The sequence below is a fragment of the Dermacentor andersoni genome, chromosome 7, assembly GCF_023375885.2.
Source record: "Dermacentor andersoni chromosome 7, qqDerAnde1_hic_scaffold, whole genome shotgun sequence".
Taxonomy (NCBI): domain Eukaryota; kingdom Metazoa; phylum Arthropoda; class Arachnida; order Ixodida; family Ixodidae; genus Dermacentor; species Dermacentor andersoni.
The window spans coordinates 127,964,487-127,990,428 of NC_092820.1; the positions used below are offsets into that span (position 1 = coordinate 127,964,487).

The window sequence follows — 25,942 nt, forward strand, 5'->3', positions numbered from 1 at the left end:
CGAACCGTTACATGAGAGCACCTATTCAAGAAATATTTAGTACAAACAGAAGTTGTATACGAAGAAAGAGGAGGAACAGAGGTGCTTTCAAGTCATAAGAAACATAATAAAGATGGCAAAGGGGAAAAGTGTTGACGATTCAAGTACCCTGTTAAAAACGTTCACTAACGAATTTTTTCACCATTCAATTCAGGCGTCTTGTAGGAAGCACGAAAACGAAATACACGTTGGATTAGAGTGGTTAATTTCTAAAAATATTCCTCATTTGGCCGAAACTTGAGGCATCCGCTAATATACAAAGTATAATTTAGGGCGGCGCTTATTTAAAAAAGTGACATTAAAGATAAAAATGATCTCGGCTGCATGAGTAAATTACCCTTGTACAGTGCAAAACCTAAAAGCTTTACCGCGAGAAGCTTGGTAAGCCACAAAACACAAGAAAACGAAGGATGCCTTGCAATCTCTCCCTGAAATTATGATAACCGTGCGACTGTGATTACTGTCACCAACGCGCTAATTTCTTAACATAGTCAGCCACAGATTTTTTCGGACCATTCAAAACATAAAAAAAAGCTATTTACAGTAAACTTTGTCTACTTTTAGTGCGATATGAAAAGAGATATTAAAGTGATGAGCGTTGGCTCAGTTCTGAAAGGTAACAAGAAAAAGAAATCAGAGTTCGGTGTATTGTCAACAGAAGCGGGCCCTGGCTGTTACTGGTGGAATAACCATTGTGCACGAGATTATATACGCTGAAACGCCAAACCGAAAAAACTTCTTTAACGCCATTGCCGTACCAATCGGATATAAGTATGGCGCACCTACGTTTAAAAGAACGTTTCCAACGGCAAATGATAAACACGACGAAAAACGTGGTAGTCTTCTACCGAAGAGTGATAGTAAAAGGGGGCCCTCTTTAGGTTTTATCGTTTTCGTAAGGCTATACCGGCGCGCATGAACGTTCTTACGACAGAATGTTTAAGAACGAAGCTATGAAAAAGGGTTACCCCGCAGACGCCAAGCCTCTTCAAGGACAAGCGCTATTGTATCTTCCTCTTGTTGACGTAGATGCAGGTGTAGGTCCTTGGGAAATACTCGCACGGCCGCACTCTACTTCCGCCCTTCGATCTTCTTCGTCCCTTAGCGGATGAATCCCGCTGGGAAAGTTAGCCGTACGTGCGCTTTGAGTCACGGGGGGGATCGAGCTTAAGAAGTAGTTTTAGCTTGGGTGTGCTTTTGTAAATACGCGGGAATGTAGATATCGCTTTGAAGAGAAAGTCTTCTTTGGAGACTTCAGATCAATTTAGGGTTCGGGGGGTCATGTTATGTGACTGCCGCTGTCGACTACTTTCTGAGTGCACTCCTACTCTGAGTGCACTGAGGCCGATCCAGAAACGTGTGGGCATGTCTCGAGGGTAGTGCAGTCTAAGCAACGATCCTCATGGTACACTAAGGCGCCCAAGAGGACGTTGTTCTTTGATGTCAACTGCCGTTGACTCGCCTTTCTTATGTGTACAAACGACAAATTAGAGATCACTTTTCCTCGGCAACCACGGCACTAAATTTGATGTGTTTTGTTGTCTTTAATAGAAACAGTTAAAATCTAGTGACTCTACACAGAAAATGTTTTATTTAGGCCGTCGATATTTTAATGAACATTGTAGAAAACACGAACATTTCAAGGAACTAACCCATAATTCTCACAAATATGTAACTCTGCAATGAAAAACGATGTCACAATTCTGTAAACTGCTCCTAATATTACATATAAAACGGGCCAACGTTATGTATTATATGTCCTTCTTACCTATACCGCGAATTCGTCAGCAGGATTATTGCGAAACCTTTGTCAACAGTGCAACAGGTTAACGCAATATGTAGATTCATATATCAAATTGGTTCGCTTTATATGCTATAACGGATGCAACCTACAGAAATGCGATATCTCTTTTTGGTGCAGATTTCCAGATTTGTAAATTTCAAGCTTCCATTTTTCTTAAACATCGATTTTCCGCAATTAAAAGAAATGCATGCCAGGCCCTAATTTACCATTTTGCTTTGTACGGTAGCAAGAATTTAACTTTTTTCTCTCAAATGAAAAAAGAAAACACTTCATTCAACACTGTCCAGTGGTTTTCTCATAAAAGCATTTATGCGTTTCACATGTATTTTAATAGAGAAACTGGAGTTGGCCGAGAGCTAAAGCTTAATGCAGGCGACATGAACAAGCTCCGTCTTCTAGGAATGTCATAGCCGTCAGATAGGAGATGAGCAGTCGTGTAGGTCACATCACTTAGGCAATCAGTGATGAGAAAAAGGTCGGTGCATAGCGAGCCGGAAAATTCTCGCACAGACCGCGCTAGCGCATCGGCCTCGAATGCTATACCGTGTCAGCCTTGTCGTGGTGAAACTTACGATCACAGTGACGCAAAAGCTCTTCGACCACGTCGGCCCCGAACTGACGACCGCGATCGCTCCTTATATTCCTGGGGAAGGGGGCGGGTAGAAAGGACAGCAGGGAGCACAACATATTTGCAGCCATGGCCATTGGCACCGCTGCTGTTTCAGCAGAACGCGTCAGGCGATCGACGCAGACTATATAACCCAACGGTTGTCGTTGGTTGAGAAGACCTACTCCAACCATTTCGAAAGAAGCTGGTGGGGGTGTTAAAGGGTGAAGAAGTCCGACAAGAGGGGGCAGTGGTAGGGTGCTTAAATTTCTGGCACTTGTAGCAGTTGGCCACATACTTTTCCGTATTTTGGCACATCCTGCCCCAGTTATAGAGCCGGCCATGAATGCGGTGGTGCGGCCTAGTGAAATATATGTGCACAGTGGTCGCGTCATTGCGCATAGCATGGAGCACGTGAAGTCTCAAGCGCTTAGGACGACCGAGAGGAAGCGTCCACTATTAGAAGCGTAATTCTATAGCAGGCCATCTTCGATGACAAAACCATTGTTCACCTCAGGATTAAGCAGCGGAGGGGAAGAGAAAGAAAATTAATTATGGGGTTTTACGTGACAAACCCACCATCTGATATATGGCACGCCGTAGTGGGGGAGTCCGGGAATTTCGGCCACCTGGGGTTCTTTACCGTGCGCACAAATCTAAATACACGGGTGTTTTCGCATTTCGCCTCCATGGAAATGCGGCCGCCGTGGCGGGCATCCGATCTCGCGACCTCGTGCTTAGGCGCCCAGCACCATAGCCACTAAGCAGCCACAGTGGGTCAGGGGAAGATAGCGTCTAGACTGTGGTCGTTAGGCTGCTCTTCCTGGAAAAGAGGCAAGGTCGGGAAAAGGAACGCCGATGGCACTTGGGAAGTCGTCGAAATTGTCGGCGTCGCATGCACTTGGCAGGGGGAGCCTCGAAAGACAGTCAACGTCCGGATGACGACGGCCGCTCTTGTAACGGACTGCAAAGTAAAATTCCTGCAAACGTAGCGCGCCGCGAGCGAGACGGTCAGACTAGTGGATGCTAGTGGATATGGTCACACTAGCGGTCAGACTAGCGGATACCGACCAACCAACAGAGTGAATAATGTTCAGTAACGATCATAAAGGGACGACCCTAGACACGCGGGTGGAACTGCTGGACAAAAAAAAAAAGAAAGAGAACATTAAGACACTCTTGTTGGGTGGCGGTGCAAGTCTGCTCGCACGTGCTTCATGGCGTAAGTACGGCTTGTACGGAGTAACCACAACATGGCACGGAGGTCGATTCCGCTATGGCGCCGGTGTGCAACTCTGTCGTGGCAGAGGGGTCAAAATGACGAAGGATGAATTCGGAAGAGAGCAGAAAGTTCAGTTGAAAAGACGAGGAATCGCATTCCGCTGTCCACGTGAAAGGCTTCGCAATGCAGCATGCAGTTCACCTTCGTAAGACCTTCATCTGGGGTTTATTTTATACAGGTAGCAATTAAAGAGATTGCGCACGTTGTTCGACTGCCCCCTGAATTCCTCAGCTCCTGGTCTTATGGGATTCGTTCGCTGTTCGCTGTTCCGCCCGAAAGGCGAAGCACCGATTGCGATAGCAAATTATAGATGGCTGTACGAAGTAAGGATAGCAGTTTTATCGGCTCTATAAACTTGTAAACATTCGCTTACTAACTAAATTAACAATGATAGACTGGGTAAGCGTGACTCAATGAGGACGTAGAAAGATACAGACACACAGAGAGAGCGCTGTCATTGCGTGTCTGCTTCTTTCCATGTCCTCGTTCAGTCGCGCTTACCCATTCTATCATGTATTCAAACCAACTTGCCCATCAACGTGCTTAAACAAAATTAACCAGCATAGTGTCACGCGCGCACAAGTGAACATGAACACATCTCGCTCAGTGACATCGGAAACTGTCTGTGAAAACGGTAGAATTAAGAATCGTGCCACCAGCCACGAGCCTATTGACCTCCATGCATCTGTCGCTTCAACGCGAACAAAACGTCGAAAGCACAGCGCATACAAAGCTACCGGCACTACGCGTGCTCTACAAACAATGCAGATCGCTTTGAAGATGAGGCCCGCACGAGCACGCGCTTTGACCACGTCGCAGATTGCTTTCAAGACACACGAGCGCCGGCAATGCATCCCTATACTGCCTCCTCCAAAGGCGTCTACTACGGCGTCCGCGATTTGCATGGCCAACGCCGTAGTAGACGCCGCAATGTCTCCACTCTGTACGGAGGGGCAGGCGAGGAGGACATCGAGCCACCGTAGCAGCCGCCGGAGAAGAACGCCCTCTCCTTCCTCGCCTTACCCCCATTGTTTCGCGCGCCACAGGAGAGGGCACTCGTAGTGTTCCTCGCTCGCGCACGCGAGATTTAACCGCGTTCGCCGGCTCAACCTCACACGCTTTCACTCATACGGAACCTCACGGCGACGGCCGCGGCAGAAATGCGCCTGGAGCGTCCATATAATTGCTATCGCTATAATATCGATTGATCTGTGCCCGCACGATTTGCACCGCACGATATCGTAAACTACACTCTCTTATGAGGGGTCTGGATTATTCCCGATTCGTGATTGGCAAAAATTGCTCCCCGCTTAGGAAAGGAGCGGGTCTGCATATGGATAGCATACATGAGACCCATGTGACTTACCTCTAAAGTTATGAAATAAATAAAAGGCGCATTATACATCCGTTTTTAACTGACGATACATTGCTGAGCCTGTGTCATATTGAACTTAGACCCGCATGCTCGATATATAAGAAGCACGTATCTTGATTTGGGTGGACGCATTATGCTTGCTGGCCACGGTCGACAGTATGGAGCTTTGGTGACCCTCGATTTAACAAAGCATGCGACAGTGTAGAGTCATGGCATTCTCTTAAGTATATCCTAAATAGCGTGAGTTTTCCAGGATTTAAAACAAATTTTAGACATGAATCTATAAGAAAAAGAAAAATCTATTGCCCCGAATATGGCTTTTTGACGCCAAAATACAATACGTCAGGAGGAGTTCTACAGGGCTCGGTTCTTTCTCCTGTTTTAGTTACCGTTTAAGGGCGATTTCAGTGCGCGTTATTGTACACGTGTATATCTTTGCAGGCGATACTGTGATACCTGCTGCATAGAACACTACAGTCATACTTGGGAACGCTTGAAGCTTGGTCTGCGGATCTTCGAAAGTCCATAAATGTTAGCAAAAGTTCCTTGATTAATGTTTCTGGCAATATCTCTCTTCAATATCATAAAGAAATTATTCCTCAAGGTGACTATCAACTTTACAATGCATGAAGAGGTGGCCTCGTGCTTTCCGCTTTTGTAATAGCCTTCCCAGTGAAATCGTTTCCCTATCCGATACAGTGGCCCTTCAGGAAAAGTTGCAGTTGCACATGTTTCCTAAAATGCATATGGTTTTACGCTGAGTTCTGCTTTTGTTGTACGCGTCAGTTGTCTTCGCATAAAAATGCTATATAATGTGATAATGATTGCGTATTTCTTGGTTATCTGCGTATTGATGATCTGTCTTTGGGATAATTAACACTCGTGTTTATTCTCAAATGTTCATGAGTTGGTGTATTGAATTCTCGCTTTCGTACCTCCAGCGTCTTTAACGTGTAAGGTACTCTAAATAAAAAAAAGCAAATAAATATCTAGAAGTAATATATGATGTAAAATTGAGCTGGCGCAGTCACGTTGATCATGTTATGCCTAAGGCAGCGCTGATGGCATGAGTTGGCATGATGCGTGAAATCGTCCACACCGCTCTGGGCTGCGCAGAGACACTCTCATCATGATTTATCACGTGTACTCTCGACCGATGCCAAAATTTCGGCGACAGCTATTCTCTGATGGGCCAGCATACAAGTTTAACCGCCTCGTTCTTTTAAAGGGGGGCGCTTTTCCGATTTATGCTGGCTTAACAAAATTTGTCGCAAATATTGTTTTATATGAAGAAGCTCGACTGCCTACTCAGGTTCCACATCCTCAAAAATGAAAGCACATTAAAATATCCCGCATCCTCAAAATGAAAGCGTATATAAATATTTACAATTCTTCATAAGGACGATCACGGTGTTAATTGTGAAACCCTTGTGTTTAATAGGGAAGCAGTAACGTTTTTTGAGGAGCTATATTTTAGTATACCTCAGGCTATGTGCAAGCGAAACTAGAACAAGTAAGGGTTAATATATGCGACACCATTCCCCAGGAAAAAACACTTATGTAGCATAAAGAGTGAATTGTATTATATATTTCTTTAAAATGCTGAACTACTGCCCAATCGATATTTAAGTGGTTCTCACAAGGTCATTTAACGCAATTGAGAATCAATATTGTAATCGCGACTGAAGCATCAACGTGCGACGCAGGTGTGGGCGTTTTCTATGAATCATTACCTTGACCGTGTACATTACACCTTTTGGATTTTACGTTCACATTTCAGGTTGAATTATTAGCGAATATGTCTTAGCTTTTCGACAATTCATGCTAAATTTATTAACTGCTGTTATAGTGGCCAATTCATTGCCAGTGTGCACATCCCTGACTTCCTCTTCAGACACTACTGCATTGAATACATTTGTATCTTTATTGTGAGAGGTGCGCCTACTACGTGCACTAGGTGACCGTAGCTTGTTTTAAAACAATATCGCCGGCCCATTAGCATTGATGCCCCATGAGGAACAAATTATGTCAGTTCTGCCGGCTTCGGCTTACTGCATTGTGGCTAGGTTTAGGAAAGTTTTGTCTTTTCCGAGATTCGCCAACACTAAGTTGTAACACCAGAGTTTAACCATTTGCTTCTTACACGGGGAACCTAAGCAAATTTGAAATCTCACGTAGAAAAATGCGCTGTCCTATCCCGTTATTAGAGTTTTTTTCTGCACAGCTCTGGTCTGGCGCCTTCCCCTCTATCTCATACCGTTCAAGAAACTGAAACCATTCACTGTTTATTCTTAACCGGTCGTCGATTCTCAAACCACAGAAATAAGCACTCAGAAGTTTCATTCCGGCTATCGGACATGCCTGTAATCTCAAAATATTATCTCCTTCGTCGCTTCTATATTTGGCTTTAGCCACAGGAACGTCTCTACGACCGTTTGCGAACACCTTCGTGAAGCAAGGAGGATATCACATTAAATTTTTAGAGCGAAGCTCTCAGGCGCCCGTTCCTGTGGCGAGCGTCGTCGTCGGCGTAACCGAGAGAACGAGCATGACGACGGATGAAAGAGCGAACGCGGAGCACAGCGGGGTATGAAAGAAGGCGAGGAGGAAAGCGGAGAGGAGGGTGCAGCGGAACCATGAGGGGGCACGGCGAAACCGCGAGAAGAAAAGTGTAGTGCCGCGACGCTCACTACGAGATGGCGCCACAGTAGCGCGCGTCCCCGGGGGCGTCCGTCTATGCGGCGGCTGCAGTGAATCGCGCCCGCACGTCACCCACGCTCTGCCTCTCGCGATCTCCAGATTGGCGAGGCAGTCACGCCGCAATTGGCTCCGTTCGCAACGTGCCGCACGAGACAGATTGCCAGCGCCAGCCAATATATCGCGAAATTAAAACACGCACAGAGCTGTGCTCAAATTTCGCGTCAGGGTGTATCGTAATCGTGCGTGAATTTTTCCGAGTCCATAACTGTATGCTTTACATAACTGATGATTGTATTCGAAATTATTTTATTATCGCTATAGTTACTGCCTATCTCTAGTACATTGAATGTAAATCATGCTTCTTTTTCAAAAGTATATAAGTCATTCAAAACTTATTTCCGCATTATTTGGATAACTTCCACTTTACCTTGCTTTACTTTCTCTATCAATTTTTTTTTACCCTCCCCACTCTCCCCACCAGCTTCATGGACAATCGCCCGTAGTGGGTAAGCGCCGCCATAGGATGCGTAGTAAGTAAGCAAGCGCGCAAGCAAGCACGCAAGCAAACACGCAAGCAAGCAATTTTGCGTTCCAGCTGGCCGTAATGTCACGCACTTTAAAAGAGTCTGCTTAAGCCTAGTTCATCTTTTATCATTTACGATTAACTACTTTGTATTCTAAAAGCAACTAAACACTGAACATAGCACGCTTCAAGAGCATTTGCTGAGCAATGATGGCCCGGCTGCAAAAAGATAGTTTAAGAACGGTGACGTGAAATTGACGTAATATCACAGGGGTTGAGGCCAGAAATTTAAGAAATGACACCGTGAAAACATTTTTCTCTTCTAATAACCAAATTATGACCACGAAAGAATGATCGCAGAATTTTGAAAGATTGCTTTGTTAGTTTGAACAGATTCAGTGTTTGTCTGCAGTGACCCTGTAACATTGTGAAAAAGCCTTGGTTGTAACAAATGTTCTGAAGTTAGCGAAAAAATATCACTTCTGCTCACAGGAGGCTGTTGGTTCATCCGGAGTTCGACAACCGTACGCTGGACAACGACATTGCCCTGATCGAACTGCGAGCAGCCATCCAGTACAGCTCCCGTCTGAGTCCCATCTGCCTGGGCGACTCGCAGTTCATCGAACAGGCAGGTGTCACACCATAGCGAATCGAGCAACAGTCTATGTGAAACATGCCAGGCACTTCTTTATACCACAGGATGCCAGGCACACAGCAATTTTACTCTTTTACTGAGTCGCTGTTACGATCGCTCTCATATTTTGATGTATCCCTTCATACATTTCCTATATTTTAGAGCGCAGCTCTAAGGCGCCTGTTCCCGCGGCGAGCGTCGGCGTCGGCGGCGTAACCGAGCAAACGAGCACAGCGAAAGATGAAAGAGTGAACGCGGACGGGGAGATGACAGACGCGAGCCGCGAACGGCGGAAACCAATGAGGGTGGCCCTTTCAGTGACGTGCGCACGGGAAACTGGTGTCATGCGAACCCGCCCGACCGCTCGATCCGTACTCATTTCTGGTCCAAGTCAGACCGCTCGTTTCGTAATATCGTCTGCTCGCGTCAGCTCTCGCTCGCGCTTGTTTGGTTTGCTTGGTTTGGTCTCGTTCGCGCTTGTTTTGATTGTCATGGTTTGCGATTTTTTTTTACGCTGATGAGTCTAAACCGAGGCGCCCTGATGTAAAGGTTTTTGGAGACAGTGCGTCATACACGATTCTGTATGACAAAATGGAGCCTGAATACAAGGACGCGGAGGGGCAACACCCAGTACCTGATTACCATGACTTGGGAACGTGGCGACGCCGCAACAGAGCGCATCAGCATGATTATGATCACTGGCAACAGCGTCATCTTCATGAGATATGACTCGCGTTAAGAACGAAGGACGAAGAACGTAAACACAGCGCCAACCTGTCAGCAGACGAAGGAAAATGCCCGCGACATCGCCCACCTACAGAGAGGAGGCGAGATTTTCATGCCGTCACCCGACTGCCGCAGCGGCTCGCCACTAGTTGTGACCGTTCTGCCGCTGACCGTTCTGCCACTAGTTGTTGTGACCGGCGCTCGCGTTTTACCGCTAGTGTGTACGGGGCTTTCTGCGGTGACGATCGCTACGAGATAGCGCCAGAGTAGCGCGCGTCGTCTGTTCACAAGCCATGCGGCGAGCGCGTCAAAGCAAAGCGCAGCATGAGTGGACGTCTGTATGCGGCGGCTGCTCCGACTCACGCGCATGCGTCACCCGCACGCTGCCTCTCGCGATCTCTCGATTAGCGAGTCAGTCGCGCCACACTTCACTCGGCACGAGAAAGATTGTCCGCGCCAGCCAGTATATCGCGAAATTAAAGCACGTATAAAGCTGCGCTCAAATTTCGCATTAGGAAGTATCCTAATCGTCGGTTAATTTTTTTCATTTGGTCACACATATTTCTAAAATGTATTAGTCATGCCACATAGTACTGTTCCACTTCTTCGGACAGTTTACTGGACGAGATTAAGGTTATCTGCACGATAAATTGCAGTGTCCTGATAGGTAATTAAAAAGCTTCAATAATTACCTTTGTTTAATTATTCACAGTAGTACACGTGTTGTAATGGGAGAAATAAAGGACCAGAGGCGTTCAAAGCTTCCCCCTCCCCATCTCGTCTTTCACTGCCAACGTTTTGCATGGGACGGCGAACCACATATGTTGTTGCTCTGAACAATGAGATCTTATTGAGAAAGCTCTTTCTCTCTGTGTTACGATTATTTCTCTTGCAGCTTTACATTATTTGTGCAGCTGCAAACCTTCTTACAACTTTACAAACTTTGTGCAACTTTTCTCTGTGCGCAGATGGTGTTTCATGCTGCTAAGCCCGTGCTGGGTTTCGCCAGCGGCTGGGGTCGTGTGAACATCAAGGGGCCGCGACCGGAAAAGCTTCAGGAAGTGCGACTACCCGTTTTGAGCAAGCAGGTCTGCCTGGAGTCGTCCCCTGCCGCGATCCGAAAGAAGGTCAGTGAGTTGGCCTTCCTCCACCCGATTCAAAGCGCAGTTGGCATGCGTGAGCTTACAAGCACCGGGCGCGGGATGAGTTTGGACCGGCGGCGCCTTCATGCGGCGGTGCCACGAATGTAGTGTCATGTGAGGGCCAGGACGGGCTCAGCAGGCGCTGCCGCCAGCTACGTTCATTTAATATGTTCCATCATTTTTTTTTATTTTGCGTTGTCTAGGTACCACGCTAAACCAAATCTGATCAAACATGTTACGTTTTTGGGTGCACGAACCGTAAGTTATTGAAACATGACTGAGGCTGGCGAGGCCATTCCCTTCAACCATTTTTCATCGTGGCCTCACCAGAGGGAACGGCGGAAAGACTGGATACGCGCGTTCTGTAGGCAACAGTATACACAGTACTCAGCAACTGCAACACGATACTCGAAGGGCATGGTCGCCGGCGCTTTTTGCACATACTTATTGTACAGTCTTTTTGCACAGTGCTGGGGTCACCGAGCTGATGCAGCGTGGTATACAGTGAAAGTGAGAACCTGTGTGACGAATTGTGACAACATTTGGCCCCACGGCGATCCCATAGAGCTCACCTGTGGCGCCAAAAAAAAAAAAAAAAAAAAAAAGGAAAAGAAAAATACGGTGGCATCCGCGCGCTCCGAGTATTGTGTTTCAATCGCTGAGAACTGTACATTTCCAACGCTGCTTTGCCATGGTCTAGTAGTTCTAACATTAATAAAAGAGCCGTTCTTACGGAAGAGCTTCATGTCCCATGAGAATTACCGGTCTTCACCTATGCAGCTGTAACGGCTCCGAAGCTTGAGCTACGAAGGCAAACACTCAGGTTTGTACTCGTCATTTTGCCGTCTCATCAGTGCATCAGTCTTCATTTTAGGGTGCATGTTCCTTCGTCGCGCTTCCCAACTCTAGTTGCGTCCGGCACATGACTATTTGCTGTGCATCGATGGCGAACGCAAACGCACCGGCATGTTCACACTGGCTGCCACCGCCACCGACGGCTGTCGTCGCGCTAAGCTGTGTGAAATGACCCATGAATGAAGATTCGGTTAGTTTCTAAGACATTAAGAACGACGAAGCATTGCAAAGATAAAAATAATTACAATGAACCGAAAAAGGGAACTTACCAACACATGTGGCATCAGCGAAGCAGATCAAGAAAAAAAAAAGGGGAGGTGTACGTCTCGTTGCTTCGTCCACAGCTTTAGTGCGCAGCTCTCAGGCGCCCGTTCTTGCGTTGAGCGTCGCCGTCGGCGTAACCGAGCGAACGAGCACAGGGAAACATGATAGAGCGAACGCGAAGCGCAGCGGGGCATGGCAACACCCTCTAGAGAACTTAAGGCCTTCTGGCTGACCCTCTCCCCTTGAGCTACGTCACGCATAAGAGGCCAACATAGAAGTTCCGTGCAGCGCGCTGCGAAGCTACTAGGGGCGCACACGTGTTGAAAATGAAGCGCGGAAGATATACAATAGTTAACCCCGGTTATTCGGAGAAGAACGAGGCGACAACGGTGGCGACAATTCGATTAGTTCCAGGAAGCCTGCCGCTCCCTGAATAGCTTCAAGGTTAAACAAGTCCCGGCATGCTCAGCCACGCTGCCGCATGCTTCCGAACGCAAATTTTTTTTCTAGACGTGACCAGTGCATGCAGTCTCAACACTTGTGCTGTGCTTGTGATCGTGTGTACCGTAAGTCTTAATTGCCCCGGAATGCGGAGTGCCGTGCCTAGATATGCCTAACAAGTGCTGCGTGCCCGATTGCCGGAGCAATTACAAATCGGGGCAAAAAAATTACGTCTTCAAGTTTCCACAACATGAAGAAGCCCAGAGTGCCTGGATTAGGGCGATACCACGTGCAGACTTCATTGTATCACCGCACTCCAGGGTAATTTGTTCAGAGCTTCTTCAGAGGCTGCAAAGCACTCTACCAGCCATCAGTAAGGATGAGCGATGGGATGAATTTCAGACACACACAGACCACCCACGCCCTAGCCTAAATGTGGTAGTAACGAAGGATGCACTGTCTGAAATAAAAGACATCGTCCTGGTACTGGTCTACGTGGCGGGCTATGACGTGTACGCTTCATTTAAAAAGCTAAACTGTTCGAAATGCAGGGACGCACTGACAGAGAAAAGGTTGACATCGGTCTCAGACTCGGATGGACGGTACGACCTCGTGAAACAACTTGACAGGGGAGGACTTGTCTATCCAGCTATATTTGCCGTCAACGCTGTCGCACACAACTACGTGGTTGTTAAGCAACTATCAGCGAAAGGGGAATTTATCAATCTGCCAAACCAACGTCGTTTAGTCACTGACCTCACGCTTGAACTGCTCGTCAGTGATGATTCCTCAGAGTTCGACGCTTGCGAGGATGGACATAAATGTGAATTTGTGTTAAGGCACCTTTTGTCGTGTAGCACGAGTATTTTATTGAGGAATTACTGCTGCAAGATGAACGACAAAATATTGGATGCCAATGCAAAGGCAAGGAAGAGAAAAGCTGAAACTCTGCGCAATAAGACGGCTGTTTCCTTGTAAATAGCTGCACGAATGTTTTATATTCCGTTTCTCTACTTATATGAGTTGTAAATTAGTGCACTGCTGTAATTAGTGCGTCGAAAGCGAAATTATTTGTTTAAGCATAATCCAGATTGGAAGAAATACATGTGTCCCCAATAAAATTGTTCATACGCAATTGTGAAGCTGATAGAGTGCGTTACATTCACCATTGCCGCGCCATAAAAACCATAAGTACAAAAATATGGAAGAAAAAGCTTTTATGGATTCAATTTATTTGAAGTAATAGGCACGAAGTGCGGGGTATAATAAATCACTACTATTATTATAATGCACAAAGAAAACGTACATTACAAAGACGACAAAGCGCGGCGCTATAAAAAGCTGCTGGCATCAATACATGCACAAGCTTTACAAAGCTGTTTTGTATCTGTGCCTCTAAATAAATGCTTTGTAAGGTGCCTGCTGCTCATTCCGCAGTTTCGACTGAAGAAAACGTGTGGAGTGGTCAATAAAAGCATACGGCTGCTAGGTGAACCAAGCCGCGTTCTCTTCACTGAACCCGTATCCCCGAGCGTGCCGATGGCCTCTTGCCCGTGACGTCACTCGCCGAGCACTCCGGCCTTCTTGTCTAGGAGGTGTTGGGCATGGCAGACGGCGATAGTGAAGATAGCGCGAGGAGGAAAGCGGAGAAGGAGGGTATGGTGAAGGCGTAAGAAAAGCGCAGTGCCGCGCAAGACGGGCTCTGCGGCGACGACCGCTACGAGGCGGCGCCAGAGTAGGGCACCGTCGTCTGTTCAACGATGGCATGTGGAGAGCTCGTCCACCTATAGCGTATACGGAAACGAAGCGCTGCATGTGCGGAGGTCGGTCCGCGTCGGCGGCCGCTGTGAAACGCATCCACACGCCATCCACGCGCTGCCTCTCGCGATCTCCCGATTAGCGAGGTAGTCGCGCTACACTTCGCTACACTTCGCTTCATTTGCAATTTGCCGCACGAGACATGGACCATGCCAGCCAATATATCGCGAAATGAAAACACGTATAGATTTTGCATTAGGGAGTACCGTAATCACCGGTGCATTTTTTTACTCAAGAATGAAATGGTACACCGTGGGCCGGACCCGAAGGCGGTACAACGTCTCGCAGTGGCTTGCTATGAGGCGATGACGAAAATAGGAGCCGGCCCCGAAGGTGGTGTAGCAATTTAACAAAGCGTCCCAAAGCGTTAGGTGTCACGAGGCGAGAATGCGGCAACGTGACACGCTCCCGCGCATGACGCAAGGAAGAAAGCCATTGATTCTAGTGGCCGAATGGAAGCTAGAGCTCACACAAGTGCTCCAGCTCGTGCTATGTGGGACGTGACGTATACGTGGCAGTCATGTCAAAGAAGTGTGATATACTTGAACGCCTTTAAAACGGAGAGCTTGGGGCCTCCGGAATCCTTCGTTATACAGGTGACTTCCTTGTAAAGGTCGTGCAGCGCACAGCTCACATAAGAACATGAACAGAGTTATTCCTTCGTTATACAGGTCATTCCGTTGTGGAGACGTTCATTGTGGAGGTGCTAGACTGTAGTTGGCGTCGTCATGAGAGACGCATGCGTATATGATGTGTGTAGTGCGCGAAACGGTTGGAGAGAACAAGAAGCTGGCGACAAGAAGTGCGCGCGCCGAGGCAAATTCCATGCTGGATGGAAAACGACAACGCCGAAGAGCGTCACGCACGTGAACGCGCCGCGCAAGACAAAGAAACAAAAAGAGGAAAAGCCATTCCAATCAGGAGAGACCACGGAGCTTCAAGACGAATCGGCCAAACGACGAATCGGCCAGAGCGGGAGGAAAAGCGAGGCGCGCTGGCAGAAGGGGGAGACGCAGGGAGAGTTCCATGGAAACAACGCCAGGAGAAGGTTGGCCACCGGACCAGGAAATGAAAGACAGGTCATCAGGCCCCAGGCCCGAGCCACTAGGACATCACCCGACCGGGGCCTCCTGCCAACCCGTTCCTGTGCGTCGCCACTCTACCCGATTATGAACTGCTGCTCAGGGCTGGCGAGCTTCTGCGCCCGTGGGAAGGACGAGAGCAGTCGGGCTACGGGCCCGAGTTCTACGCCCAGCTGCCTGGCCAGAACGTCGCCGCCATCTGCTCGTGCCGCCAAGACCCCTGCTTTCCCTCTCCAAGCCAGAGCTGCCACGCTCTGGTCGCCCGGTCAACGGTTCAACAGTCCGACCTTTGGTGAGACCGGCGCCACTTCTCTCGTCATCGCTTCTACACGTCGAGGCTATCATGCGTCCTTGCAGTCGTGGTCAGCCCGGACTCGCGTACTGTTAACACCATCCTAGCCCTAAGTGCGTTTCTTGCCGTGATGTCTCTTTGAGCGTTTATTTTATGTTTTATCCTCGTTCTAGTTATATTAAAAGTTTGTGTTTTTCTTTTTGAAACAAACGGCTTTGACCTCAATTGGCTTCTCGGAGGCTCCGCCTCAGAGAACGGTCTGAACCTTTAAGCAAAAGAACCTGCATCACAAATTCTGATGCAGGTTTCTCCAGGAAAAAAAAAAAGTTGCCGCCAAGTGCGCGACAGGCTATCACAACGCACTCTATTTGAAGAAATACAATCAGGTCAAAGGTCACCATGTCCGAGGTCAACAGTCCGATAAAAGCATAAGTGAAGCATTACGGTTCACTTAAGTGACCCGTTCCCACATCAACCGAACTATACATCTGCGCATTGTTAGAAGCATTCGCCTCCAGCGGACTCGAGGAACGCAGCAAAGGCACCGCAACACTTTTTATGCAAACCAAACACGGCTCTCCGGAAGCCCTGACATCTTCAGGTCCATCCCGACCATGGCGCAAATCCTCCTACGCACCACCTGTAGCCTCCTGGAGGTGCCCAGCCCCAACTTTAGCTTTCTCAACCAGGCTTATGCATGGTAGTTCGGAACTATTTACGAACAGGTCATCGCATACGCTGGGCTCAACAACACTGGTTGAGACGCGGCGACAATATGCTCCTTGCTTCGGGAGCAAACATATTTTTTCAAAAAAAAGGATCTTTGATTACGATGGCATCATTACAAGTTATCTTTTCATGAGACACTTTCTGCTCGCCAAGGTTTGACGCTATGTCGGAGGGAGCTTTCAGGTCACATTTGCACTGCTGTATTGCATCCCCAACCATGGAACTGGTCCCTTCGGAGCAAGCATCCGTGAGTGATGAATCTAGGCATTTGATGCGAAGGCGTACCTTGCGAAGCTCTTCTTCCAGACGTGCTTTCTCAGCCGCCTGTTCAGCCACTCGCTTCTCGCCCTCCTTCTGAGCTTTCTCGCATATCATCGACTATCGCTCTTGAACCCACTTGTCCAAGTCTTCCCCATGCAAACCTAACCGCAGGGCCACGGTGACTAAGTCCTTCATTTGAAGGCGCAACTGGAGCGTTCGCTCCTCCAATTCTAACTGTCGTTGACTTGTTTCTCCACGATCGCCCTCAGCTTCTGCTACTTTTAGCCGTAACTGTGAATTCCTCTGTTGAAATGCAAGCGCCTCCTTTCTAGCCTAGGGTTCCGCTGCCCGCTCTTCTTGCTTCCGCGCCTCCTGCTCGACTAACCATGCCTTTAACTCCGCTCCTTCCATCCCCATGCGTTCAGCCAAAGCTAACAGGTCTCGCGTGCTAGCCATGGTTCCGAGCCCTTAGAATAATAAAAAAAAAAAAATCCAAACGAACGGCTTTGTCCTGTCGCGGACGCCAATTTGTGATGCAGGTTCTTTTGTTTAAAGGTTCAGACGGCTCTCTGAGGCGGAGCCTCCGAAAACCCAATTGAGGACAAAGTCGTTTGTTTCAAAAACACACAAAAGCTTTAATAGAACTAGAAAGATGATAAAACATAAACACTCAAAGAGACATCATGGCAAGAAACGCACTTAGGGCTAGGATGGTGTTAACAGTACGCGAGTCCGGGCTGACCACGACTGCGAGGGCGCATAATAGTCTCGACGCTTAGAAGCGGCGACAAGATGACGAGAGAAGTGCCGCCGGTCTCACCAAAGGTCGGGGTGTTGGACCGTTGATCGGGCGACCAGAGGGCGACAGCTCTGGCTTGGAGAGAGAAGGCAGGCAGCTTGGCGGCACGAGCAAATGGCGGCTGCGTTCTGGACAGGCAGCTGGGAGTAGAACTCGGGCCCGTAGCCCGACTGCTCTCGTTCTGCCCACGGGCGCAGAAGCCCGCCGGCCTCGGGCAGCAGTTCACGATCGGGTAGAGTGGTGACGCACAGGAACGTGTTGGCAGGAGGCCCCGGTCGGGTGACATACTGTTGGCTCCGGTCTGGAACCCGACGGCCTGTCTTCAACTCATGGTCCGGTGGCCGACCTTCTCCTGGCGTCGCTGCCTGGAACTCTCCCTGCGACTCCCCCTTCTGCCAGAGCGCCTCGCTTTTTCTCCCGCTCTGGCCGATTCGTCGTTTGCTCATAGGCTGCTTGAAGCTCCATGGTCTCTTGTGATTGGATTGGCTTTTTCTCTTTTTGTTTCTTTTCTTGCTCCGCGCGTTCTCATGAGGGACTCTCCTCGGCGTTGTCGTTTTCCATCCAGCACGGAATTCGCCTCGGCGCGCGCATTACTTGTCGTCTGCTTCTTGTCCTCTCCAACCGTGTCGCGCACCACACACATCACAGCGTACGACAGAGTTATTCCTTCGTTATACAGGTCATTCCCTTAGAGAGGTTTGTTGTAGAGATGCTAGACTGTAGTTGGCGTCGTCAAGAGAGACGCATGCTTACGGTTTCAACATCGCGCTGCTGTGCCTGCGGCGCCAGGGGTTTCTAAGGAGCACAGGATGTGGTCGAGGTCAATCCGTTCTAGAGATGTTTGTTGTAAAGGTGCTAGACGGCAGGTGGCGTCGTCATCACAGATTTGCACATAGCGCTGATGTGCCTGCTGACAAGGAAATTTATTCACCCGTAGGCACGCTTACAACTGTGGTATGAACGAAAAATACAATATAAGGTACAGCACATGTAATACATTATACTTGATGCAAGCAAAACAGATTAGCAAATGAAATAATTAATGTTGTCTGCTTGACACTGGCTTTGCCACACAGAACAACAACAACAACGACAACAACAACAAAACTCGTTACAGCGTCCACGCAAAAACATTATTGTCAGCCTCGAATTTATGAAAGGTACCCGGGGCACATACAGATACAGTCTCAACTCAGGCAACAGAATTGAGCGTTATTCTGGCTGTAGAAAGAATTTGCCTCGGGAGACGGTTACGTACCGCGTAGACCAGCGGCGAAGAAACTCGGCTTCACCGAGTTTGAACAACTGTTCTTCAAGATGACCCCATACTATCACCCGTAGTTTCCGCATCCTGGGGTACATTGCTCTATTTGACTGCCGAGATCGTTCTGCGATGTTGCGGAAGCACCACGAAACGTAGCTAGCGCTGTAGTAGACGAGATTCTTCAGCTGCGCAACTGCCATTGGAGCCAAGTAATGCATGCGCAAGCCTACATGTTATCGCTCACAGCCACAACAGGTACTCTGGTAACGTTTGTAGTCTTCGGGAAAATACTTGGTCATTGCATGATTAACGAGAAAATCAGAGCAGTCTTCTTGAACAGCTTCGGTGGCAGCGAAAGCCTCTTAGCTCAATTTTTGCTATTCAAAGTCGCTACCGAGCACAAATGCGATGTTGAAGGTCATATTTGGAAGAACGCGTTCTTTAAGAGCCGAAAAAGAAAGAAGCTTAACGTCGACCATAGAGTTTCTCACTATAACACCTAGAGGGAAACCTGGCGTCACCGTCTATGGGAGTTTCTTAAGGGGGCACCGTGCCGTCATGGGAATGACGGTATATGTGTCTCCGAGGCTCGTGTTGGCTGGTGTTGTACGAGGCTTCGTCTAGAACGTGGATATGGCTACACAAATAACGCGTTCTCGAAGCAAAATCTTCATAAAATGTTTCCATTCACGCATATTACATCTTTACTCACCTACAATGCATGACCAAGCGAAGAAAAGAAAGTCCAGACGACAAACCTGTTTCAAAATGAGCGCAGACATTGTCGTCTGTCCTCCAACTTTAGCGGCCCGCTGATACTTTTTACGTAACATATGATCGTACACGCAATAACAAGTTCTCATAGTTAAACAAAACATTTTTTTTGTGTAATAATAAAACCAAAACAGCTTTTCAAGTGCTGTTTTAGCAGAAAATGAATCATTGTGACAGACGGAACGGTGCTTGCCAAGCGCGTCTTCAAGGAGTTCTGTCTCTCCGAGAACGACGCCAATCCGAAGTCATAGCAGCTCCAGATTTTCCTTTAGGTAATGTAGTGAGAAACTCTATGACGTCGACTGCAAGAAAAATCGCATTACGTGAATGTCACTATGTAGGTGCGATGTGATACGTGCAGTGACCCAAGTAAACGTCAAAAAAAGTTTTGTGTCAGCCTTTGTGTCAGTCACGCAACACGCAAGAAGCTCGGAAAGGAACGCTTCATTTTGACAATTTTACAGTGGTGCTGGGAGCGTTAAAAACGTATGGTGTGCAGTTTTCATTGTTTCCTCAAGCCACCATATCGCTCATGAACTTTGTATTTTAAGAAAACATGGGAAATGTTAGAGCCATAGGCAAACAAAATTGGAAGTGTGTTTGTGAATTCTGGGCTAAATGAAAATTGCTAAACCGTCGTTTGTGGCCCGTTTAGAGATGTCATATGAAATGCTCAGAAAGTTACCCAATTTTCTGGGACTACCATGAACAGCAGAAGTATTATATTTACCGGAAATGGGCGCCAATCTATGGGTGGCGAGCACGCAAAGCTTGAAGTGTGTAGGTAATTGCGTGCTTTCGTAATAATTACTGAATACTCGTCTTCCAATTTTTAAGCGTTATGCGAGTCATGTAGTTGCTTTTCCCCAATCCTCTCGACGAACTATGCGAAGCACAGTGTTTATAATTCGTTAAAATAGGAAGCCTGATGCGAGTGATGGACCATGAACGCTTATTCTGCGTAAGTTAGTTGAAGCCTTTGCAGAAAGTTACTCATTCAAGCATTCCAGAGCGTCACACATACTGCCGTTATCCCTAATGCTTCTCAGAGTCCTAGAACAATTCAACAAGAGACCAATTTCATGTGTTCGGCGGATATGGAAAGAACGATCTGTGGCGAAACCATCACGTTCGCCACCTGATTAGAAGTGTTGTCAATAATTACTGAACCCTCGCTTTTTTTCTTCCTTTGTTCACGCGCCATAAGGCGTTTGTACTCGGTTTCTCCGACGTCCTCGGTGAACTAAACATGACACGTTGTTTACATTTTGAGAAAATAGGCGCACTTCAGGAATAATGCGTCGGCGAAGTTCGAAGTATGTTGTTTAATTGCGGCCTTTGGAATAAATTACGTATGCAAATGCTCGTAAACGCTCCGAGTGTATTTTATGAGCGGCGCCTAATGGAGCACGCTGCCGTGGTATAACTACAAATGCTACCAAATCAAATTTATCGAAATGGGACTGACTACTGTGTCAAACTCGTGTGAGAAGTTAAATGCCTTTAGATGAAATACAGCTTCCGCAAAAAAAAAAAAAAAAAATCCGTGATCAAGTTTTAGAAAATATCACGCGACAGTTGTCGCATACGTTTCCCAATGTTACGAGATAATTATGCGTTACGGAAACATTATATTCAATAGAACGGGGGCCATCGTTACAGCAATATCTTTAACCTTTTTTGTTTAATTAGGGGGTCGCAAATAAATATTGAATTTTCGTTTTTCGTTTTGTCTTTTCATGCAGTATATGACCTCCAGGTGTCCTCCGCGAACTAAACGAGGTACCTAGCTAATGTTTTGTGAATGTAAATACCAGGTTATGGGTGATGTGTAGGAAAAGTTCAAAGAGGGTGGGCTGACAGCGCGTTATCAGTTCGTCTTACGAGCGGTGCGGAATTTCGTTTGTTTTCTTGGCAAAACTTAGAAAAGCTGGGTGGGCAGGAGCGGTACGGCAAATCTGTCTCGTTTTAAATGCGTGTGGATCAACGACAGCCCTTATAACGGAAAAAATAATCTTAATGCAGTGTTGGAAAGTGTCATACAACAGCTGTTTTCAGCTTTGTTTGCTAGTGTCCCGAGGTGTGTTACATTAAGTTTATATTTCGTATAATTGGGGGTCATGTTATGTGCATTGTGTGGCGAAACTTTCCTCGGTGTTCCTCGTCTAATTAAGAAGCGTTGAAAGTAATTATGAACCGTCGTTCTTTCTCCTTCTTATGGGTTATGCCAGGTTCGCAGCTGCTGTCCCCGGCATCCTTGGCGAAGTAAACAAGGCACTTGTTTATATTTACCTAAACTTACGGGCAGGTTGCGGGCAATGTGTCGGCGAAGTTAAAGTGGGTGGTTTGATTGCTGCCTTTGCAATTAATTAGTTATGCAAGTGTTCCGGGCATTATCATTGTGTTTTACGAATGACCCAGAATTTGCCTAATTTCTCTGGGAGAATAAAGTGTGAGCGCAACGGAGATGATATTTATTACAAATGCGCAAATGGGGGAGGGCTTCCATGGCCAATGTGGTTGCGAAGTAAAACTTCTGAAGATGAATTACTGTCGTTTCAAGAATTCCTTAACAAGTGCCCAGAATAGTTACCACGTGGCCAAGGTTTCAAACTAACTAGTCCTATACAGGCAACATTTACAGTATGTGATTTATTACGCACAATAGAAATTCTTATTGCAACTGCTCAAAAGAAACAGCTTCTTTGAAAATTGAGTTGCCATTGTGCAAGATCGCACAAATCTACCGCAATCTTTGCACTAGAAGTTAGCACACAATAATATCAAGGTGCTTGGTTTCTATTTATAGGCTTACTATGATGCTTTGAATGACTAAGACATTCGGTTTTTCTGTGAGGTAATCAAAATCGCTGTGCCAAGAAAAATACATCAAGCAGTTAAGGATTTTTCTAGGGAGAAGAGAATATATTTGTTTCCTCTCAAGAGAACAAATTTGGTGGCCAGTATAGTAATTGTTTTACGTATAACTATACTGACTGAAATTTAGCTGACTGGCACCATTATTTCCAGGGGAAAAGGTAAGAGGACACCGTCAGCTAGAGAGCAAGGGTGTAGCTGGCGATTGCCGAGATAGGCCGTTGTCGTGCAGTTGACTTATATAGCCCGATAATCACTAAGCGGATCGTACGCCCGCAGATCACGGACAACATGTTCTGCGCCGGTTACGACGACCAGCCTGTGGTGATGGACACATGCGAAGGCGACAGCGGGGGCCCCTTCGTGGCGGAGCTGCAGGGCGTCTGGTACCTCGTGGGAATCGTCAGCTGGTCCCACCAGGGCAAGTGCGGTGTCCCCGGCCGGTATGGTTTCTACACCAAGGTCAACAACTACAACGCCTGGATCGTAGACTCCGTCAAGTCCTCAAGTACCGGTGGCGCAACCTGAACTCTTCGGCGCTTCTTGAAGTGCGCTGATGTGGACATGGAAGTGGACGTGGAAGTGCGCGGGGGGGGGGGGGGGGAGGGTAGGGTGCAGAGGAACCATGCCATCCCCACTGCCATCCTGCTGGCATGCTTGGGGAGTGGAGGCAAACTGGATGCACAGATATTACTTCAATGTCCCGTGAGTGCCTCTGATAGCTGTTTTCGCCTTTTGTTGGCTAGAGCACTGCGGCTGGCCTATACCAGCTATCCTTCGATCGTTCAGCATTGGGCAAGAGAACGCAAGCTCCCGTTTTATATAAGCGAGGACGGCATGGTGAAAGCGTTCAAACCTTTCTTTAGATTATTCGTGCCGGTTAGCATCCCGAGTGGTTAAAGTTGTTTACAGCTTTGAAGCACAATGCAAGAGTTTTATGGAGGTTGTTATCGGTTTGTAGAAAGATGTAAATTTGTCAGTGCCTGTGTTCTAATGAAAGTTCTGAAACTAAACCTGACTAAAACTAAACTACGTAGCGCATTAAAATGTAGAAGTCTAGTAAGCGATCACTGAATAAATAATAGATGTCTTTATCTATTGGGGCGTTACGTTTCTCGTCGAATGCCATCGGAAAATCCTAGGATGGAGAGCCCGCGCGATAGAAAGGGCAGAGGGGGTAGGGGGGGGACGACGCTGAGTTATGTATTTCGATGGGGACGGAATGTAAAAACACCCATAAACCGTGCATTGGGGGCACGTAAATGAACCCCAAGCGGTCGAAATTAATCCAGAGTCCTCCCCTACAGTGCGCCTCATTATCATGTCGCAGTTTTTGGAATGTAAAACACCAGGAATGAATTATGTCCAAGTGGTACTTTGTTTCCTTTAAGTAAACGTCCCGATTTCTCTATCTGCATACCTGCGCCTACACTTTGGAATGCTCGCAGGCCGTGAGAACATATGATTTGGAGTAGGACAATGGAACCGCATTCGCAAAGAGTCGCAGTTTTGCCCGAAAGGCGAAGCATTAAAAACGATAGCAAGATGTCAGAAAATAAAAAAAAAAAATGAAGTAAAGTTCGCAATACTATCGGTCGTAGAAATTGCAGTGAACATTGCCTTGCTAACCAAACAAGCCTCCCGCAGTAGAGCTGGATGCTCGACTATTTCACCAATGCTGTGGTGATAGAAGGGGCGCCCAGAGAGCCTCGTAAATCTCTGCAGGGCTCCCTTTCGATATATATATGAAACCATGATAAAACAACCTAGCGCCAGGTCATGGTACCTCTTTACCAATTAGGAAAAAAACGGCGGGCTTCCGGCGCCCCCAGGATTCAAACCTGGTGCATCCCGCATACGAGGCGGACACTATATATATATATATATATATATATATATATATATATATATATATAAAGGAGAAAAAGGTGTTTTTCTCTTTTTCCCCCGTACCTTGCGGTGCACATTTCGCCGCAGCACACTGCAAATTCAGTACGAACCAACCAGTCTGAAAAGAAGCACTCCTTCAGCGAATGTGCTCCTCTAGCCCGCATGGCTGGCTAGACAAAGGCACCCACCAAACAAGAGCGCATATAAACATGAACCGATCTCACCCGGCGGCCGTGATCACTCGCTGTAACAACCCTGTCGTGATTAGGAGTGCCGACTGCAGAGAGCACGTGGCGTAGCCTGCCGCAGGATTACGACGCACGGGCCGCGTATGCGCTCAGCCGCGCGTAGAGCCATGCGCAGCCAGCGGCGGGCTAGAAGAGCAGACTCGCTGAAGAAGTACTTTTTTGCAGGCTGGTTGGTTGACAACTAATTTCGTAGTGTACTGCTCGAAATGGGCACCGCATAGTACGGAGAAAAACGCGTGACACACTGGCTTTCTTTCTTTTTTTTTTTTTGTAGAGCGTCCGCCCCGTATGCAGGATGCACAGGGTTCGAATCCTGGTGTCGCCGGAAGCCCACGGGTTCTTTCTAATGGGTGCGATGTACCACGACCTGGCCCTAGGTTGCTTATGATGCGTTCGCATATGTAGCTCGAAAGGGGGCCCGACAGAGATTTAAGAGGGTCCCTGGGCGCCCCTTCTCCCACCCCAGCATCGGTAAAATAGTCGAGCATCCACCTCTACCGTGCGCCAACCGGCGAAACAGGTACACCCACGCTCCAGTTCAGATGCTGGGCAACAAAGGGAGCTACAGATGCTTGGAAACGCCACTTACCTATTGGGGAAGTTGGTGACGAGGACCGCCACAGCCTGCCTTTTCAGAGTTTAGTTGTACCCACACGGTTCGACGGTATTGGCATGTCGCGGGCTTCTTTCCCAGGATGAGTGACCCCTAAATAAAGCATAGTGTCGGGCCGGGGAACACCGATGCCTATTTGGATAACCGGTGGGCAACCGGCTGCCACGTGGTTTTGAACCCACGGCCTGCCGAAGCCGACACAGACGCTGAACGACGAGGCCGTAGCTGCGGTGAGAGTAAACAGCGGGCTAGTTCTTCTCGCGTCTCTTCCCTTTTTTTTCATCCGCGCCTGGCGGTGTACATTTCGCGGCCGTACACCTTGCGCGCGGCAGATCACGTGACCTCCAACGTTGGGTGTGTGGGACGACGGCACGCAGCAAACCACCATCCTTCTCGGGGCACACTCGCACGCTTGCGCTCGCAACCGCAGCATGCGGCTCACTCGTTCTTATCACATTTCCGTTTTATACGGAGCATCACAGCGACGGCGATAGCGAAAATTCATCTGGAGTGTCCGTAAAATTGCTATCTAAGCATTGTTTCGCCTACAACTTATCGTAGGGCAAGGCCTCTGGCGACCATCACAAACAGTATTTGCGAAGGCAACCTGCGAATGGCAAACAGAACTTAGGAAGGAAAAGCTTTGCAAGCCCTGGTCTTTGTTTCTTGAAGGTATCTAGGGTAACGCCATAACTGATACGGAACACAAGAACGCCACAATACGACTGACAAACCGCAGACTTTGAACTGGCACTATAAAGGGAATAAAACTAAAAGAGCAACAAGAAAAGAAAAAAGAAGAACAAACGCGGTTAGTCTAGCGTGCACTGCCATATCCGCGAAACGAAAAGCAAAAGAAAAAAGGAACGAAAAAAAAAACGTCGCATGTTGTCGTCATCGTCA

General features: G+C 47.6%; 1 protein-coding gene across 1 annotated transcript in view; it reads left to right on the forward strand.

Annotated features, from left to right (window-relative positions):
• The window catches only part of LOC126534538 (uncharacterized), a 46,106-nt gene extending 22,444 nt beyond the window's left edge, over positions 1 to 23,662 (forward strand). The window contains exons 9-11 of the mRNA XM_055072442.2: positions 8,823 to 8,958; positions 10,659 to 10,817; positions 22,568 to 23,662. Coding sequence (XP_054928417.1) covers positions 8,823 to 8,958; positions 10,659 to 10,817; positions 22,568 to 22,816 — 544 coding nt within the window. The 3' untranslated portion in view covers positions 22,817 to 23,662. The remainder of the gene's footprint in view (positions 1 to 8,822; positions 8,959 to 10,658; positions 10,818 to 22,567) is intronic.
• The last annotated feature ends 2,280 nt before the right edge of the window (positions 23,663 to 25,942 follow it).